The following is a 20,821-nucleotide window of genomic DNA, read 5'->3' as shown; positions in this document are numbered from 1 at the left end:
TCACCTGTCTGCAGCGGGTAGCACCTTGGCCGTTAACCCCTTTCAGGATGGCCCTGGCTTTGCCTCGCTCTGTTGTGCAACTGTTAAGTCTTTTCCTATTGCTTCTCTTTGGGGGAGAGACGCTTCAGGGGCAGCTCATCTCGATACCGGGCTCATGCTGGCTAATCCACAGGACAGCAGTCACTGAGGCTGGAAGCTTTGTGGGATGAAGGCTGCCTTGAGATCCAAGAGTCTCCCTCTCCTATGCCCCATCTCATTGGTTCAGGGTGGTTTGAGCTCAGGGCGTGCAGGGAACTCATCCACCCCTAATCTTTTCTCCTCTTGGCTCTTGGAAGACCTATGTTTATCAGCTACACAATCCACATATGGTGTGGCCAGCTGGAACCCAGACCTCCTGCTCCCAAACACAGCCCTGTACCCCTTGAGCCTCATTAGCTGCACCGATGCTAGGATTCATACATCTGTGAACCGCAGCTACTAGAGGGAGATACAAACTCTGTTCAGAAGCAGGTAATGGGGCTTGTGGAATGGCCAGTAATTAACACCTGTCTCCGTTGCAGCTGGGCTATTTGCCCACCTCCTGAGAGGACTGTGACTCCAGGGGCAATTGGGCCGTTTCTGGAAGGGTGGAGGCAGGAGCCCAAGCAGGACTCGGGAGTGACCATTGTAGCTGGCTGGGTGAGGCTGGTGACTAGCACTTGCTGGAATGAAGCACGAAATATGACACCACATTGAGCCCCTCTGCACAAAGAAATCCAGACTCACCACATGCAGTGACCAGACTAGTTTACACGAATGTACTGATTAGTGTGTGCATACACCAGCGCTGTGGATTGAATGGAATCAGAACTGCCCAGTTGTGTGTCATGGGGCCTATGCTGCTAAGGGATTCTCCTTTAGCCCGAGGGCTGTGGCAGCGGGTTCTGTTTCTAGTGGGGCTGTGAAGTTCCCTCTGGCCTGGCATGCAGCAGCATGACAAACAGGAAGCCCAAGGTGGGTACAGATTTATTATAGTGCTTTGCACTTCTGTAGCCCCTCGAATGCCAGGATCTCGGCGCCGTTCCCAAGGCCCGGGAGGCAGGGAGGTGCTGCTGTTCCCCTTTCACGGACAGGGAACCTGGAGCACAGAGGGGGGAAGTCACCCGCCCAAGGTCACACGGGACATCAGTTTCAGATTGCAGCCTCCCAGCCCTTGCTTTAGTTACTAGTCCGGCCATCCACCCTCCCCCCACGTAACACACATCTGCCGTGACCCTTTTCCCTTTCTCCAGTCGCCATACAGCCAGCAGTCAACTGCACTAGGGGGCTCCTCCCAAGGTATGGAACAGCGACCCAGGGAGGAGAGCTCTTGCATCCGTCTCTGAGCGCTCTCCTTTGCCCCCCTGCTTGGCGTCTGTGTCCCGGTTGACTCGCATGCTCCCTGGTGCTTGGGAATGGTCCTCCCCTTCCTCAGTTGCTTGCCATCCCTCCTCCCCTCCTGTCCCCCCCCCCGGGGTTTTGTCTGCCGTCGCCATTGGAGCCGCACTGCGAGACTCACGTCATTCGTGTGTAAAGTTTTGTGTGGCCACGGCTCCCCTTGGGGGCAGGCCCCAGGCGGAATTTTTACAGGGTGCTTTGAAGACTTGTCACAAGGCAGAGACGTCCTTGCCAGCCGTCAGAAACAGCCCCCGCCCCTCTGTGCCCACTCCCCCAAATCTGCTTTGCCTGCTCCACACCCCACTAGCACACGTAGCCAGAGAGGAAAGGTTTCTGTAGCTGTTAATTGAATTACATTGCCATAGAAAGCCGAGAAGTCGTAGCTCATTAAACTCTCTTGTGTCCCATTAGAACAGTGTGTGTTGCCTTTGCGGATTGTCATTATCATATATTACTGCAGGACTCAGCAGTGCTGTTTGTTTATGCATTACATTTTTTTCCCTGCTTACCCAGCCCTCCCCCACCGCCCGAAGCCTGTTTTTCCTGCATGGTATATACCGCTCTGGGGACTGTGAAGCTGCAGCCTTCCTCCCTTGCTGGATACATAATGACTTTTTTAGTGAAAGCCAAATTTATTTTCCTAAAGCTGGATTAACTGCAGGCTTGGTCTGTGTCAGGGGCTCTGCGGTGTTTTGTTTTCAGTGTGTTTGTGCTTGCGAGGTGGGTGAATGATGTTTACTACAGTCGTGCCATCCCTCACAGCGGGAAGGGGTACGTTGGGTAGGAGCTATCGCAGCACATGACACTGTTGGGTGGGGGGGGACTGCACACAACTGGGGCTGATTGGTCAGTACGTTTCCTCACCTGGGATTCTTGTACTTTTACTGCAATTGGAATGTGGTCTGGAGAGTCGGGCATCAGGCCGAGAGTCAGGAGAAGGGAGGTTCACTGTCCAGGTCTGCCCTTGGCTCATCGTGTGACCCTGGCCCAATCACTGAACCTCCCTGGATGAGTGTTTCCTCCTTAGTGAAATGGGGGTGTAACCCTCCCTTGCATGGGTGCCAGGACAGTGACTGCAGAGCAGTCTGCAAAGCCCGCTGGTGGAAGACACTCTAGAGAGGCAAAACTTTTATTTAGTATTGACAGTGTCCTGATTCTCTTGTGCTGGGAATGGAACCCGGGCACCAGCTGTGGATGCACAAGCACCTGGAGTGTGGTGGGGCTGAGTGTATTTTATTAACTGGACCCTAAGTATTCTCAAAGGCTCATTATTTGGAAGGCGTTATCGTAGTGGGAGGCCTGCCAGCAGTTCCACTTTATTGTTCAGTTTCTGAGATGGCCATCACTTTCTGTAGCCAATTGCCATATCCAGCGAGTGTTAAATATACAAAGGACACAGGCCAGCGAGCTGGACTCCCATGCAGATTTGCATTCATAGTTCTGTGCCTGATCAAGACTGAAGAAAAGATTCTGAGGTGCTGGAAGCAGGCCAGGCCAGTGGAAGGGCAGGGACTGAGTGGCCCCCCCCCAGCAGTGTGCAGATGCCCAGAGGGGCCAGGCTGAGGCCCCTGTTTTCCAGGTTATTGCCAAGGAGCTGGCTGGCTTCCCCTTCCCAGTAATTAGTGCGGCCAACTCATTTCTTCCAGAGGCCGGGTTCCCTTGTTAGATGCACAATAGAGGTCTCCCTACAGGATCGGGAGCAGGCAGATACTGGACACTGTTGATATATAATATTCTAAATGCTCTTGATTACAAAACAAACCTTACTCACGCCACAGTCACACTCCAAACATACTATACCAGTGTCCAAAGGTCAGAATGGGCCTAATGGCCAGTCGAGATTCCTTCTGATCATAAGATGTGGGGAGCCAGTGAAAACCACATTTATATCCACACGGGGCTCTGGATCAATAAACGACTCTGATTTGCTGAAATCCTAGGCATCCATTTATAGTCCATTCCATCGTGTCATCAGTTTTTTGCATTTGTTTACTAGGCCTTCTACCCACACAATTCCAGAGACAATCCTGGGCGGGCCGCCATGATCCAAGGCATGCCATTTCCTCAATTTCTGATACAATTTTATATCAGTCCAGCTGGTGTTGTTTCCTTTTCTGTTGATTCTCTGTATTTTTCTCAGAACATAACAAGATTGTTTTTCCACATATAGTTCTAATAGTTCTTGACCTTAAGTTCTTGTTTTGGTTGCCAACTTGCAATGCACATATCCATGTCAAGCATGCGTCATTCATACCAGGCCTCAATGACCTATAACATATTACATGGATATATGAATCACTGTGTGTGTGTGTGTGTGTGTGTGTATATGTATGTATGTATCTATATCTATATATCCTGACAGCTTTGCTCTGCTGCTGGGTTGGGAATTCTCAAGAGATGCTGCCTGCTCCCCTTCACTTCTTGTCAGCAGGAAGGACTGGAAGCCCCATGTGTCTCCAGAGGGGGGATGCTGTGCAGGCACTTGGAATTGCAGGGACCTTTGTTCGCTTCTCTGATGATTCCCACCTGGGACCCAGAAGGGTCACCCTCTATGGGGCCAGGGACTCATCATCACTGTTTTAGGGTACTCGCTGGCCAAAGCTGGCCTTTCTTTCGGAAGCTTGTCTTCACTCTACAATGCCACACAGCTTCCCTGTATTCTTTTATAGCAGTGACCTTTGTCGAACACAAAGGCTGGTTTATAATCTGCAGCCTTATTTTTCGCTTTCTCCTTGGTTATTTTTGGGGCAGGGGAAGGTGGCACTAGGAGTTCAGGAGACCACAGTATAAGAGAAATCTTGCCGTCATTTTCTTTCCAGCATGCCTCTGAATTTTTAGGTCCTTGTCCTCCACTGGGACTTTACTGTTTAGCTATTGTTACTGCACCGGCTGCAAGTTAGATAGTTTGCAGTGACCTAGGAGCACAGGGTCCCTGCCAGAGGGATCTTGCAATCTGAGCTTGTGTGAAACTGTTCTCCCTTCTTTGCGTGGGAGACCTAGGAGCTACCTGGGAGAGGACGTGCCAAAGTGGACTTGGAGCAGAGAGGAGTATTGTGGTCCAGATGGCTGGGTCAGGGTGGGGGTGTGCTCCAGGCTGAGAGGAGTGTGGGGCAGAAGGCGCAGAGATGGCTGGAGGATGGGCAGTTACAATGATTAGCTATGGAGCAGGGAGGAAGACACAAGGAGATGGGAACAGGAGTGAGCAGGGTTGTGCAAGTCCTAGAGGGTCTGGACAGCCTTCTTTCAGCTGCCTGGCAGCCTGTTGCGTATGGTGTTGGTGTCTTCTCGGCTTCCAACAGCCCAGTGTCCAGCACGTCCCAAGAGCTGTCACGCCCAGTCGCCATCTTTGCTGGCTCGTCTCCAAGCAAGGAGACTCCACCCCTTCTCTAGTCTTCCCTTCAGGCTGAAATGAAATCAGGGCTGTGCGAGGTGGGTGGGAACCAAGGCCAAGACCTGTCCTGGCCAACTCGTACTATCTCCAAGCCCCAGGAAAGCATTGTTGTTGTCCAGTGATTGTCAGAAATGTGATAGTTGGCCCTCAAAGCTTGAATGACACCCACCAGTAAATGGGTTCACTCCAGCCTGCGCCAGGGCATACTGGGGCTGTCACTTTTTCCAGGTAACTTGCGTGAGGCTGGTGAAAGGATGGGGCAGCTGACCCCCATGTGACCGCTCACCTGTGTATTGTAGAAAATGCTAGCTGAGCCGAGCCGTAGTTACTGGCTCAGTCTGTTCCCTTGTGGGGTCGGTCGAGAGCTGCCCCTTTTAGCTGGGAAAGAGGCACTAGGAAGTGCATGCCTTTCTTTTTATTGTATTTTATTGAAATATTCTGTATGGATATAAAAAAATCTCTGGCATCTGCAATGCAAAGCCTGACTCATTGATGTAAAATCGTACTCTATATTCTGCCCAGGTTTATGTGAGTGAATTATGCAAATTTTTGATGGAAAAATATTCCTCCTCACATCCTTGAGAGTGTAAAACCTTAGTCAATAATTCATAGTTGTGTGTCTCAGACTGGAGGCTTTCTCTTCATTATAACTTGCACCTAGTTATTTGTCTTTCACATTTTATTGTATATGCTGGTGTAATGCTATGCATTATAAAATTTATCTGCTTCATTATTTTATGATCCTGAGCTGTATAATGCAACAAAATGATTCTGTTTCTGACTGCATGGCCTATTGGCTGTATCTGCAGCTGATAAACTGCATTCGGCCACCTCACTGATGCTGTTTGTGGGATAAACTTTGAGCGTGCTGAGTTGGGTGCGCCCTACCCACATGCCTGGGGATGGAAGAATTGTCTTTAATTCTCCAAGTGCAGCAGTGGACATTAACCCCTGTGGGTCTCAGTGCATCCCCAGCATGAGGGAAATCTTGGACTGGTTTGAATGTGCTTAAAAACAATTAAATGCGCCTTGGTGGTGGTGGTTTGTTGTGAATAGTAAGGAAGTTCCTCGCTGTGTCGGTTAATACAGAAGTGTGTGTTCACTAACAACTCCTAATTCTCTAGCCTTTCACCCCGTGGAGCATGGCTGGAATCTGGCCACACACGTAACACGTCGTATTCTTGCTAACGCTTAGTGGGCACACAGTGCAGAGTAAGGACAGCTAGCTGAGTACTGCAGTTAGCCAGGTCCTTTCGTGGCCTCCATCGCCCTAGTGTCCGAGGGCCTTGCTGTGGGGAATGGGTTTTATCCTTGCAACTCCCCACAGAGGCAGGACAATATTCTCACCATTGTACAGCTGGAGAGATGAGATGTCGACATCTGTAGCTCAGCTGGGAGGTGAACCCAGATCTCTTGAGTCCCATCCACTGCCCTGCCCACTAGACCACCCTTTCTCACAGCCCCCTCTTTAATGCCTGGTCAGTTACTAGAGCTGGAGAGCAATGTTCATTAGGTATCTGATTATTGCTGGCTCCTATGGGGCTGGTGGCTCCAGCCACATCAGCTGCTGCTGTCCAGGGCACAGGGATGGTGAAGCCAATGACAGAGTGCAGACCTATTCCTGGCTCATTTCAGCCTTGGAACCCCACGGCCTGTGCCCTCTCTGGCCGCAGAGCTCCCAGGCTAACTGAACAGTAATCCCCCCTCTTGTGGGCACAGCAGCTCCTGGGGACCCCGGCACATGGCTCTGAGGTGCTGGGTTGTGTGTGAATGAAGACTATCTGGGACAGGTATTGCAGCCTTTGGAAGGCAGCAGGGGGTTATGGCTGGTGGCTGGAGGATTGCTGACCTTAGCACTCTGCAGCACTCTGCTTTGAAGGCAGCCAGTTTAGCCTTGGCCAGATCGATTTGCTGTAGATGTGAGTGTCAGAACAGTGCAGTTGCTAAGTTCCCCAAGGTCTGTTCTGCCTCACACCTTAGCACGTGTCTCTGAAGCCTCTGCTACTGAACTCATTTCTTCCCCTCCTCTCAGTCCCAGCCATGATCACTTCCCATCCCAACACGACCATTGCGATCAAGGGCCAGATGAAGGAGCTGAATTGCACAGCCCGAGGGGAGCGGCCAATCATCATTCGCTGGGAGAAAGGCGACACCATCATCGACCCCGACCGCAACATGAGATATGCCATCACCACCAAGGATAACGGTGACGAGGTCATTTCAACGCTCAAGGTGAGAGAGCTCTGGGTGAGATGTACCAGCGCTGAGGTCCATGAGTGGAGCGGTGGGTGCATTTCACACCCCAATGGGGTTTGGTTACATTTCTGATCACAAGGGGTCACCCTTCTCTTTCCATTTGCTGCTCCACAACCTGTCTGTGCTGGGAACGGCCTGAGAGCGGTTTGGCTGCAAGTGCCTGGCATTACTCGGGCTTCTCTGTAAAAACCATCTTCCCCCTCAGCTAGGGAAATTATGGGGAAATTTTTTTAATTTCTTATGAGAAATTTTTCAGTTTAATTGAAAAAAAAACCCTCGAAAGATTTTTATTGGGTTTGTGAGAAAAGGGAAAATTTCCAATGAAACGAATCTTTTCCCTCAATTCATCCAAAGATGGAAACTTTCCAGCCCGCTCGTGTGTGTGAGCTCCTCAGTCCTGGCTGTTGGGAGCCTGGGTGGCACAGTTGTCACACCTGAAGAAGTAGCTCAGGTCCTTCTCTCCAGACCTAGGGCTGAGCTTTCATTGAGTGGTGTTAGCGATTGGCAAGCTCATTTTGCCAGCACTTGAATCCACTAAAACGTAAGTTCAGAAATGTGCCTCATGTGAATGCTGCTGCTCTGAAGAGACTGCAGAAGAGCAGAGGGGAGAAAAGGAATCTAGACACTAGCCTCAGTTTGGGGTGGGAAGAGAGACCTTGCTTTGGGTGCAGGCTCTGTAAGGCATGGATGGAGGGCACTTTGGGTAGCTGCACCTTTAGCGTAACAGAAGAGAGAATTGGGCCCGTGTATTTTCTGTTTAGTGTCTGTCACCAGCTGTACAGTTAGAGCGTTGTGCGAATAACAAGCACATCTCCCGCATTAAGGCATATTGTGCCCTCACTGTCACAATGGCAGCGAAATTCTGAAATGACCTCATTTTTGCTCCTTGCATATCCACAGCTTAAACCAGCCGACCGGGGAGACTCTGTCTTCTTTTCCTGCCATGCAATCAATTCTTATGGTGAAGATAGAGGATTGATCCAGCTCACTGTCCAAGGTACTCGTTTTCCACCTGCTAGGTAGAATCATAGAAATGTGAGGCTGGAAGGGACCGGGGGAGGCCATCTAGTCCTTCCTCTGAGCTAAGGTAGTACCAGGTAAACCTAGACCATCCCTGACAAGTGTTTGTCTGACCTGTTCTTAAAAAGCTCCAGTGCCAGGGATTCCACACCCTGCCTTGGAAGCTTGGTCCAGAGCTTAACTAGCCTTAGAGTTGGATGTTTTTTCCTAATACCTCACCTAAATCTCCCTGGCTGCAGATTAAGCTTATTACTCCTTGTCCTGCCTTCAGTGGACATGGAGAACAACTGATCCCTGCCCTCTTTACAACAGCCCTTAGTGTATTGGAAGACTGTTCTCAGGTCCCCCTCCTCAGTTGTCTTTTTTTCTCAAGGCCAAACATTCCCAGTTTTTTAACCTTTCCTCATAGCTCAGGTTTTCTAAACCTTTCATCATGTCTGTTGCTCTCCCTGGGTCTCTCTCCAATTTGTCCACCTCTTTCTTAAAGAGAAACTGGACACCAGAGAGGAACCTGGGTCACCTGGGATGGATTCTTTGTCACTGGAAAATTTTAAATTAAGTTTAGATGTTTTTCTAAAAGATCTGCTCTAATTCAAATAGGAGTTAATAGCAAAAGTCCTCTGGCTTGTGCTTTGCAGGAGGTCAGACTAGATGCTTACTGTGGTCCCTTGTGGCTTTATAGCCTAGGAATCTTTGACCCCACGGGGATGAAGAGAACATGCCTGTTCAAGCAAGCATTTAATCATGTGCTCAAGTCCCATTTAGAGGAACTTAAGCCCGTGTTTAACGCATGTGCAAGTGCTTTCCTGAGTCATGGCCTGCGAAAACATGTCACAGAGAAGGTGCCACGTACGAGACCAGGTGCAGTGCATGCAGGAAAGAGACAGCACAAAGAGGGCTGCTTCTTACTCCACATGCCACTTACCCGTGTGTCTTTGAGTCAGACCCGCTCACTTCGTACAAACCAGGCTTAATCTGTGTGACGCCTGCACAACCGATACAGCTACAGGAGAGGGAGCTGGGTCTGGTCTGCCTTCAGCATCATCAACAAAATTGTCACCTAAATGCTGACTGCAAGATCTTCTGTGATCTTCTGCCTTGAAATCCGTTGCAGGAGCCGACTTGTATTTTAAGGCCCAAACAAAAGGAAGTAACCATCCAACTTGCTTCCTCTGTGGGGGAAGGGAAGAATGTCACCACCAGGGGTGAAATGGTTTTCATATTTTTGGGAATGGTTTATTCACTTGGCCTCAACTTTTTCTCTCCAAGAGCCTCCTGACCCGCCAGAGCTGGAAATTCGCGAGGTGAAAGCCCGAAGCATGAACTTGCGTTGGACTCAGAGATTTGATGGAAACAGCATCATCACTGGGTTTGATATTGAATACAAGAATAAGTCTGGTAGGTGATTGCATTTCCCCCCACTATGTACGTATAATCTAGACTGAAACAAACATGCTTCTGTGGAGTTGTTATCCATAGATACAAATCTAAAACAGTGGAAGAAGACAATAGTCTGTGTGTCAACATAGGAGATCATATGTACTATGCCTGAGGAAGAATTTATAATTAGAACTAGGAGGGAATCTTTCAACAACATGGCTTTTGTCAGAAAAAGCTGATTTGTCAGAACCAAAGCTTTTGGCAGGAAAGGGTTGGTTACGACAGATTTTTCAACTCAAAAAGTTTCTGAGGAAAAAATGTTCTGAAGTTGTTGAAACATTAAATTTTGACTTTTTTGTGAAGAATTCCAGTTTTCTGGTTCAAAATTACTTTCCATTTCAAACTTTCAGCAAATTATAGTAAAAAAAAACATAGTCAAAATCAAAATGAAATGATTTGAAATGATCAAAGCAAAACATTGTGATTGGCCCCACACCCTCTTTTTTGGAGCGGGGGGGTTGGTTTGCAAATATTTTTTATATTTTAATTTTTTTGGTCAATTCTGGACAGGATTTTTTTTTTCAAAATCTCAAAATTGTTCATGGAATGGGAAAACTGTTTCTCTACCCCCCACCCCCCCAGCTCTACTTGGTACTGCCGGTGAGACCCGAACTGCTGGGAATTACCAGGGTAGTTTTTCTGCTTCCTGCTGTAATAGTGGAACAGAATTGAGTTTTGTGTAGAGCCTTCTGTTCCCAGTGCAGCAAGCTGGAGGCTGATCTTACTGTGACTTTGCAAATCAGGACATGCTCTGAAAGGGGCATTTTATAGCCCATGCCTGCAAAGTTCTAAGTTCCCTCAGCTCCTACCGACTGCTGTGAGACTCCAGGGTGCTTAGCACCTTGTAGAATTGAGGCTTAGCTTGTTCTCTTTCTGAGTGGCTGCTCTCCTTTATAAAGACTGCATTCATTGCCGTAGTAACGATTAATGCAGTAGTTCCAGATCCACAGAAGGAAAACCCTGTGATAGGGAGAGGGACTAGATAAGGCTCCCATTTTTAACAGCAAGGGTAATTAGTCATTGGAATAGCATCCCCAGGGGCAGGGCGGATTCGCCTTCATGTGAAGTACTGAAATCAGTAGTGGAGTTCATTCTCAGAGATGCTCTAGCTCAGCCAGGGGTTCTGGGCTGAATGCAGGAATTCCTGTTTGAGGGTCTCTGGCCGGTGCAGTGTTGGAGATCAGTGTGGATGATCATCATGGTCCCTTCGGGCCTTAATGTCTATGAAGCTAGCTGGCCAGTTTGATCTTTTCACGTCCTAATCGCTGATGCCGCACAGAGACACACAGACTTATTAGTGTGGGGGGAAGGAGTGTGGTGTAGTGGCCCCCAGTGCACCCTGCCACTGAGAGTGCTGGGGCTGGCTCCAGCCCTGCATGCTCAGCAGTGGCAGGGAGGGTGCTCAGTCCTGTCTCCCCTCCCCAGTCTCTCTCGGGGAGAGGGGTCTCCTTCTGGGACTCCTACTGCCACTTCCTCTGCTTCCTGAAGACAGGTGGGGTCATTTCAAGGAAGGGAGGGGATGCAGGCCTCGTCTGCACATTCTTTCATGGTGTTTATTGGGAATATTCTGCATCCCAGTCCCTTTGATGAAGAAAGGAGAGAGCAGGATTAATGAAATATGTTAATTCATGTTAGATGGGAGCGTTTGAAAGGGAATATTAAAAGAGACAATATTTGCAAACAGCCAAACCTGGAGTTATACAAAAGCAAGGAGGGAAAATCCTTGCATCTTTAAACATGGGAACCAGATAAACAAAGGCCATAAGTAAACAATAAAATAGTCATCCCCAGCCTGGCTGTCAGAGCTGATGGAAATAGGCACTTTTCAGAGACGTCACAGCACCTTGCAGAACATTGGGTCGAATTGACCTGGAAATTCCTCTGCAGGGCCCGTTGCCTGGGACGCATGGCTAGGAAATGCCCTTTGCTACCAGAGGTCCCATTTCGGCCCCCTTGCTGTGATCCAGCCTGGATCAATGTCCTGTAGTGAGCAGTGCTGCCCAGAGGAACCAGGAGTTTTGTTAATTTCTTCAGCTGAACTTCCCAGTTCATGTTGGTGCCTCTGCCTGGCATGAATCCAACATCTATATGTAGTTTGGTCGGAAGATGTAGATTCCTAATCTTCTGGGGGTATTTCAGGTGCCTTCTTTTGGAAACCTAAGATTCTGCCTCTTTCCCACACCTCCACTAGAGTCTGTCGCTTTTCAACAATGTCACTACAGGAGATGAGCTGATGATGATTTTCTGAACAATCAGATATGACATGGAAATGTATCAACTTGTGCTCACCTCATTAAAAATTGTCTGTGTCTGTGTCTATTTTGCTTCCAAATGAATTAAACCCAGGCCAAACATAGAGCCTCATACACTTCACTCACATACTGCTCCAGCTCCTCCTCAGGATAATTTTAGGCATTAAGGGCTCGATCTTGCAGGATACTGAACAATTCCTGGAGGCACTGAAGAGCCTCAGCTCCTGGGGAGGGAAGTGCTCAGTGATTTGGTGAATTGGGTTTTAAAAGCGGGAACTGTATAAGCCATCAGCTCCACACTTCAGCAACCCGCAGCTGTGAGTCAGCACACTCTTGGCAGCAGGTTAATACATGTCCTGGCATTACCAAGCACTGCTCCTTCTCCATCTTCAGCACTCTCTGATGTTTACAGTAGGTTCCAGATGCTCTGCCCTGCATGGGTGGCATAAATGTGTCAGGTGCTGAGGAGTTGGCATGTTTGTGGCTCAGTGGGAAGGGAGTCATGAGACCAGGAAGACGTGGTGGTGTGTGAGACAGGCAGACACAAGTTCTGGGGCATTTTGTTATTGAGATCCTACCAAAATGAATGGGCATTCTAGCCTGTGGGGCTGACAGAGCCTCTGCAGAGCCATTAACTCCAGAACTCTTTATAGGATCGTTGTCCTCTTTCACTGTGTTTTTTTTTCCAGATTCCTGGGATTTTAAGCAATCTACCCGCAACATCTCTCCCACCATTAACCAGGCTAATATAGTGGACCTGCACCCAGCCTCCGTGTACAGCATCCGCATGTACTCCTTCAACAAGATTGGGCGCAGCGAGCCGAGCAAGGAGCTCACCATCAGCACCGAGGAAGCAGGTGCTTCTCGCTCATGCATTTTCCTCTGCTGCGTGCGTGCCTCCTGCACTCCTTTCTCTGGCTACACAGGCCTTCCCCCCCCCCCCCACTCTGTGTGCTGAGTCTGAGCAGCAACATTTGTTCGGGGAGGTGATGAGGAGAGGGAGTTACCAGGAAGGACAAATTAAGCTGGATGCAGCATTGAGCCTGTGGTGCTGGATGGGAAAAGTCTGAGGCTTTGTGTGTGGGAGTGGCCATGCGCAGGCAGGAGTGGATCACTGCACTGCCTGTGACAGCAGGTCCCTCTGGCTTTCACCGCACCAATTAACAGGCAACCACGGTGAGTTGTGCCCAGGGCACAGGAACCGGCCTTTGTGCTGAGCACTTTCTTCCTATTGGCAATGCAGAGCAGGGAGCTTTCCATGGTCCTGACCGAGCGATTCAGGAATAAGGGAACTGAAGGGGACTGCCCCTTGTCCTGACCTGTGTCCATACTACCGCACGCCACAGGATTTGGGAAATGAGCTGCTCAGGCCTCCCCCTTTGTTGTTAACTTCAGCGCACAGTTAGGGCACTGCACACGAGCCGACAGTTAACGGTGCCATTTGCTCCATCTCTGTCAGCAAAGCAAACGTTCCAGCCTAGGCAGCTAGCTCAGCTAGTCACACTCAAGTTCTGCATGTTCCCTGCAGCACCTGTTGAGATTTAGCAGGAGTTTGACCCCCACACAGTTCTGTTGATGTGCAGGAATGCACATGTGTGTACTTACTGGCCTGTGAGCCTCTGGGATCCAAGATTTCTCAGCTGAAGTTTTTAGAGAGATTTCTGGGCAGAGCATGAAATCTGTGCTGTTAAAGCACAGCTGTTTTTATGTGCGTGTGTTTCACCTTTGCTCATTTCACTGTGTGTGTGTGAACCCCTGTAAGGAACCAAGTCCTCTCCTCAGACACTCACAAGGGGATTGATTTCCTCTCTGGCTAGGACCTGCACGTGGGCCCAGTCAAACGTGTATCACAGGAGTGATACAGCAGGCATGTTGGATAACGTTCTCTAAGTCTGAGATAGGGCAAGCACTCTCTCTGCATGTTGTTCTCTCTCTAGAATGGCTGCATTCATCGCTTTAACCGTCCCTCGTGCACTCAGCAGTGCTGCATTAGTCAGTGGGAAATAAGAGAGCTGATCTGGGAAGGATGAAAAAGCCTTTATTTAAGGCAGTTTATTTCAATAATAGAGAAGGCAGGAGGGACACAGGTGGTGGTACCCAAGTGCATTTATTTTTCTCTAGCTCTCTGTTTTTGGTTTTTCCCTGTGATGTTTGCCCCACTGCAGAGTTTCTTTAAAGTGAGTTTTGCTACAAGGGACTCCTTTCTCTGCAGCTTGTAAACATGACTCCGTTTGATCTGTTTAACCACAGCTCCGGATGGGCCCCCAATGGATGTCACTTTGCAGCCAATGACATCGCAGAGCATCCAGGTCACCTGGAAGGTACATTGTTGTGGGGGGGGGGCAGGGGGTTGCTATGTGTGGAGTTCTGTTGGCTTGGTGATACCCCTCATGTTGGTGATATATGGAGGCAGGCCCATTGACTGCACAGCACCCTAGATGGCACATTGGGTGCCTTGGGCAAGTCACTTAATTCCTTTGTGCTTCAGTTTCCCCATCTGAAATGGAAATATAATCACATATTTTACAAGGAGGCTTAATCAGTTAGTGATCATAAAGTGCTTTGAGACTGTTAGATGAAAATGCACTAGAGATGTGCGAAACGAGATAGTTGTTTCATTATGGCAGTGATGTAAGAAAGCCGGTTTTAGGGGCAAGAATATCTAGGATCACAATCCTAAACAGCAGCCCTGCTCTTGTGGTTCAGAATGTATTGGATCGTCACCTTTCACAATGATGCCCAGGCCAAAGTAAAATTCACTAGACAGAATGAAAACTTCAGGGCTAGATATGTACCCCAGTTCCATCATACGAGGCCCTTCCTAATCATGTTTTATAAGATGCTTATTATCTTACAGGATATCCATGCAGGGCGGAGAGGATAAATATGTAAAAATCAAGACGCTTGGCTACAAAATGCTTGTGCAAAGATCAATAAAATTTAGGTTTCAGAGTAGCAGCCGTGTTAGTCTGTATTCGCAAAAAGAAAAGGAGGACTTGTGGCACCTTAGAGACTAACAAATTTATTTGAGCATAAGCTTTCGTGAGCTACAGCTCACTTCATCGGATGCATTTGGTGGAAAAATCTCCCCACTGTATTTTTCACCAAATGCATCCGATGAAGTGAGCTGTAGCTCACGAAAGCTTATGCTCAAATAAATTTGTTAGTCTCTAAGGTGTCACAAGTACTCCTTTTCTTTTTGCAATAAAATTTAGAATCAGATTTATTTTTCAGAAGCCGCATAATGAAAAATAAAATAGATTATAAAGTTAGGACTTCAGAATGAACCAGCAAGTCAATAAATTTAGGGCTCCATCTTCTATTCCTCCCCTCCCCTTTTATCATTGAAAAACAGATTAATGAAAAATAAGATTCACTTGAAAGATAAGTCACTTGGTTTTAAGAGTATTTCAGCTAGATGTATTGCTCTGTCTTTACAACATAAATTTGCAATCAGCCCTATTGATTTCTTAATGCTTCAGAGAAATATTGTTAAAATTGATTTAAACCTGGCTTCATGCATTTTTAAGGCTGTCAGCCCCTTTCCCCCCACCCCCTCCTAATCAGATCATCCGACTTGAGTCCTAGCCCTAACCAGGTGTTGTAAATCGTTACTTCCTCATCAGCCAATCAGCATCCAGTTATCAGCCCCTCTGCCAGGCTCTGAATGGCTCTGGTTTTGTTACTATTTGATTATCAGCATCTGAGCTCTACCTAGTAGAAGCCAAAATGCAGGAGTATTTTAAAAAATCAACCAACAAAGATCTGGTCAGACTAAAAACCAAAGGATAGAGCCCAGGAGCAAAACCTTGTAGCCTGCAAGATGAGCCACTCGCTATTCCAAAGGAGCAGTGTCCTCTGGCACCAAGGATGCAGAATGAGATTACACACAAACAGCAAAGAAATGCAAACTAGGAAGGAGCCCAAACAGCCAGGATGGGCCAGTTCAGATGAATGCGCCCAAGTGTGCCCTAAAGAATGTCAGAGTGGGAGTAGAAGGCCCTTCCCCGCAGCTGAGAGAGTCTGGTCTTCATCCCAGTCCAGCATGGACCTGGGGAACAATGGAAGACCTGCTCTGGCTGGGCAGGAGACGTTGGGAGAGCTGAGTTGCAAAGGGCTGTGTAGACAACTAATAAAACACCTGCAATTTCTATTTCCAAAGCACCATACACATTCTGAGACAGTCTCACAGTCTCTCTCCCCTTGTGAGGGGGGTCGCTAGGATCAGCCCCAGGGGTGAATAAAGCACATTAAGTATTCACTCCAGCTCTGAGCAGAGCTGGGATTAGAACCTGGCCATTCCTGGCCCCTCGCCTTATGCTCAGTGCACATGGGCACGCTGCTTCCGGTCACTGAGACCTCCCATTTTGCTGCGTGTTGTCCCCAACAGTGCTGGGGGAGTGCTGACGGGCTGATGAGGTAGGGGTGGATGCTGCCCGTCCTGTGACCCTGTTTCATTTGTATCCTCGCTTCTGCAGGCCCCAAAGAAGGAACTCCAGAATGGGGTGATCCGTGGCTACCAGATCGGCTACCGGGAAAACAGCCCCGGCAGCAACGGGCAATACAGCATTGTGGAGATGAAGGCCACGGGGGACAGTGAGGTCTACACCTTGGACAACCTGAAGAAGTTTGCACAGTATGGGGTTGTGGTGCAGGCATTCAACCGCGCGGGGACGGGGCCCTCCTCCAGCGAGATCAATGCCACCACGCTCGAGGATGGTAAGCATACCAAGGTGCCCGGGCATACAGACAAGGGCACAGAGCCATCTGGAAGGGCCTCCAGCCATTCTGAGGGTGTTTGTTCTCCAGGTCTCTGGTGCAGCCTGATTAGTCTGTGGCAGCAGCAGCCGAAACTCTGAGGTAGGGTAGGTCTTGTCGACACGGGGGATTTGCACCATCTGTCTAGCATCATGCAGACCCCTAGTGTAGACCATGATTTACACCCTGCTTACAAGCATAGCAAACAGCAGTGGTACAACTAGCAACTCTGGACTGTCTACCCCGTCCAGGGAGCTGGCCACCCATGGCTGAAACTCAGCAGAGGCAAAGCCCTGGAGCGTATATAGCAGGTGGGCAGCAGTGTCTCCGCCTCTCGTTCTGTCTCCATCTGTCAGCCCTTCCCTCTATGGGAATAACATCTTGGTGATTTCCTGAGTGTCGTGCAGAAAGCAATTTACAGCTGCCTGACCCCTCTGCCCACTTCTCATCCGTGGCCAGCACAGAAAATGCTTTTGGGCTCTGCCCCCTTCTGGTAAGGGGCAGAGCATCTGTGATTTGTTCTCTGCCTGATGGACAGGGAGGCTGGCTTTCATTAGATCACATGATTTTGAGAGAGATAGATATATATATAAATTTTTCCCAAGAACAAAAAGACCTGAGTCAGTGTGCGGGGATCCAAATTACACTGGATTTGTAGCCTAATCAAGGGACGTCAGGGTGGATTTACCACATCCCTGATCATTCTTAAGTGAATGGAGACCCACTAATCCTGCAGGAGCTATTATCTGATTCAATTACGGCCATTGTTGGCAGAGTCCTTGCCAACTCTGGTGTATTTTAAACTACCCTACATAGGGGAAATGGCATTCCTGCCCCGGTCATTCAAACCCAGGATCAGGAAAGCCTCTGTACCTTCCCTCAGTGTCTCATTTCTGAGGTGCATGACACTTCATGGAAAGAATCTGCTTACTCTGCTGAGAGTGATGCGGTTGCAGATCCTCCTCCTATATCAGCCGAATCTCCAGCAGCAGAGAGATCTGAAAGTAGCAGGAAAGGAGCAAATTCCTCACCCCATGACCACCTCTGATAGAGCCTAGGAGCAGATGCAGGTGCGTTTCTATTGAAATATTTGTCTGTGCCCTCCAAAGAGCATTGGTACCTGGCAAAGAACATTAGTCACTTAAACTGGATCAAACCCTTTCCCCATCCCACTTGCCCTGCAGAGGGAGGTTGTGGTCTAGTGGTCCAAGCAGGACCCTGGACTCAGAACTCCTGGTTTCTGCGTGATCTTGTGTAAGTCACTTCAGCTGGGATTTGCAAAGGGGCCCAGGAGAGTTGTGCACCTATCTCCCTTGTGATTCACTGGGTCAGATAGGGCCACATTTTGGGTGCCTCAAATCTGGGTCAGATTTTCCAAAGTGGGCTATGATTCTGGGTTCCTAGCTTGACACACAAAAGGCCTGATTGTCAGGAGTACTGCACACCCACAGCTCCAACTGACTTCAGCTGGCATGGCGAGTGTTCACACCTCTCAAAATTAGGCTCCGTATGTCTAACGCTAGGAACCCAAAATGAGAGCCCACTTGGGAAAATCTGACCCATAGCCTCTGTGATGTAGCCTCCCCATCTGTGGAATGGGCTGATGCTGCTCACCTTGTTGTAGCAGTGCTAATATCTGCAGAATGCGCCAAGGCCCTTGAAGGGACGGGCGCGGCAGATGCCAGGTGCCTGTTTGAATGGCTGCCGCAGAACAGACTCCAGCTGAATTGGAAGTAATTTTCTATTAAGCAAATTCGGAGCCTGGGAAAACGCTAACAGCCATGCGCATAAGGCGAATGCTGCGAAAACAACCATGTGAATCAGGGGACTAGCTCTTAAGAAAAGAATCGGTTTCCTATATTATGATTAATACTTACTTCCAGTCATGGCACATGAGTGAGACACAAAGACAGTGTGTCAGAGTATCAGAGGTGACTGGGGCCCCCTCTTCAGCAGCCCCAGGCCCGCAGCTCTGTGCTCTGAGTTTGTCCTTCAGACTGGCATTTATTTCATCTTGTGTTTAAAATTTCATGGCTGCATCTCCTCTTTCATGCTCATGGCATGATTCCTGTTTTGCTAGCAGCCCCTATCTTCCCTCTGCCATGGCTGAGGCAGGGAGCACTTAAATGACAATCACAAGGAAGCAAAAGGTTGGGGGGTGGGAATTAAACAGAAGAAGGTTCTATTTTAAAAAGAAAGAGCTTAGCATGGAGGGTCTTGCTGGCAGGTGGTGCATGAAACACAATCACATGCACTGCAGTCCTTCCCTGCACATCTGGTGGCACTTGTCCTCTGAAGAGCTCAGAGCACTTCAGGGGTGTTAATTAAGCTTCATAACAGCCTTGCTAGGTAGGTAGGTATTATGCCCATTTGGCTGACAGGTGAGCTCTGGCACAGAGATTGAGTGACTTGTTCAGGATCACACGCAGTTTGCTATTGGCAGAGTTGGGAATAGAGCCCTGGCCAATGCACCCTTGTTCTCACCATGAGACACACTCCCTCTGTCCAAACAATAGGAGAGCTTCATAAAATCCATCTGGGAGCAAGGGGGCATGGGCACCCCAGTGCCACAGTGAGGAGGTGAGGTTCTGTGCCTGGCTCCGTTAGTGACTTGCTGTGTGACCTGGAACAAATCACGTAACCTCTCTGTACTAGAGTTGCCATGTCAGTAAAGTGGGACTAGCAGTCCTTGCCCTCCAGTGTCAGGTCTCTGTCTGAAAGGTGCTATGTAAGTGCTAGGCCTCATTGGGTATTTGAGGCTCCCCCAGCCTGTGCTGCCCTGCCAGGCACCTGCTCAGCTTCCAGCCTTTTTGAGTGACTGAACGTGCTCTGGAACTGCAGGTAGCAGCTGGAGGGGGCCCAGCCTGTGAGCTCTAGCAGCTGCTCTACCTGCTCCTTGCAGGGTTGTTTTACAAAGTGCCTTAGATGTTTCCATTGGGGAGAGATCCTGGTTGGCCTTGGAGTCATTTTAAAAACAAAAAAAAAAAGTTTCACACTGCATTTGCTCAGCAGTTTTTCATACTTAATTAAGGTTCTCATTAGCCTGTCAAAGCATGATCATTCCCTGGCTCTATTAGCACTCCTCCTGGGGTATTCAAGGGCCCCTGTTTTAGCAATAGTGTCTTTTCCATAATTATATTGCCTTCATTTTGTTCAAACGAACTCTGTATTAGTTATTACACTCAGTCCCTAATTACATGGTGCTTATATTTTTACACCTAAGTAATGTGAAACAATAATCATTTTCAAAGAGGATCGTTAGGATGATGTATTATCATTTAAATGCTCATAAAAATTAGAGTTACCTCTTGTGGGGCAATGGGATCTAATTACCTTGCATCCAGCTAGCTCTCCCGTTTTTTCCTTTTGTTCTAAGTGCAGTATAGACCTCTTTCCTGTTTCCTGGATTATGGGGCTCTAGTTGGTTTTGAAGAAGCTGTGAAGTTTCACGCAATTGTGCTGGCAAAGAGTTTTTGGTGGACTGAATGTTGAGGCAAAACTTCTGGGACTGGGTCAGTTCTGCACCTTCCTGGTGGGTAGATGTGTGGCCAGTTGCTGCTGCAGAGCAACACATTTTTAGGCTGTCCTTCACACAGCGCTGACCTTGGGCACCCTACTAGTTCTGCAGCACTGCTTGTGTTCTGGTAGCACGCAGAGGTCCCAGCTCGGCTTGGGTCCCCTCTGTGCCAGGTGTGTTTCAAATGCTGCCATCCATAACAGCACCTGGGAAAGCGAGCGTGGTTTTGACTCATAGCTGAGCAGAGGCCACAGTCCTGGAGTGGGATTATGTAACTTCTCAAGAGTCCGATGAGAGTTCCCTGGGAAAACAAAAGCTGCCTTGGCCCTTTGTCTGGGGGTATTTCACAGGTCCGCTTGACAATCCACTTTGTTAGGAGTCAAGAGAAGAGCTGGAGATGGCAGGGGGCAATGTGCAGGAAGGGGCAGGACTTCATGAGACAGAGGCAACGGAGATGTGAAAAGAGTGGCATGGGTGTGGCACATCCCATGCCTTCCCCCTGGGTGATTAATACTAAGCAATATGGACAAAGCACTGGTGGTACTTCCCGCTCTGTTTACCCAATGCCAGGCCCCTTCTGTAGTTTTGAGCCTCGACTTCAAAAGCAGAGAGAATTCGGGGCTGGTCAGACTGAACCCCCCTCCCCACAGTGCTGTGCCCTCCTCAGCCATGCTGAATGGCTCAGCAGTGTGAATCTGGAGATGGAAGGATAGACCCCTGGGAGGCCACCCAGAAAGCAGCTCAGCATCTACAGTGCTAGCTTCCGGGGTG

At 48.8% G+C, this 20,821-nt stretch overlaps 1 protein-coding gene across 6 annotated transcripts in view; it reads left to right on the top strand.

Annotated features, from left to right (window-relative positions):
- Positions 1-20,821, top strand: part of DSCAML1 (DS cell adhesion molecule like 1) — a 307,623-nt gene that overhangs the window by 226,043 nt on the left and 60,759 nt on the right. For 5 of the 6 annotated variants that reach the window (XM_043500855.1, XM_038380607.2, XM_038380611.2 and 2 more), the window contains 6 exons: positions 6,840-7,039; positions 7,964-8,060; positions 9,353-9,481; positions 12,465-12,632; positions 14,026-14,096; positions 16,254-16,494. In XM_043500855.1, the coding sequence (XP_043356790.1) occupies positions 6,840-7,039; positions 7,964-8,060; positions 9,353-9,481; positions 12,465-12,632; positions 14,026-14,096; positions 16,254-16,494 (906 nt within the window). Of the gene's footprint in view, positions 1-6,839; positions 7,040-7,963; positions 8,061-9,352; positions 9,482-12,464; positions 12,633-14,025; positions 14,097-16,253; positions 16,495-20,821 lie in introns of those variants that run through there. The other variant, XM_043500856.1, reaches the window with a different exon arrangement.

Source organism: Dermochelys coriacea, chromosome 22, assembly GCF_009764565.3.
Source record: "Dermochelys coriacea isolate rDerCor1 chromosome 22, rDerCor1.pri.v4, whole genome shotgun sequence".
NCBI classification, from domain to species: domain Eukaryota; kingdom Metazoa; phylum Chordata; order Testudines; family Dermochelyidae; genus Dermochelys; species Dermochelys coriacea.
Note: the sequence above shows the minus strand (reverse complement) of the source record. Positions and strands in the feature narration are given on the sequence as shown.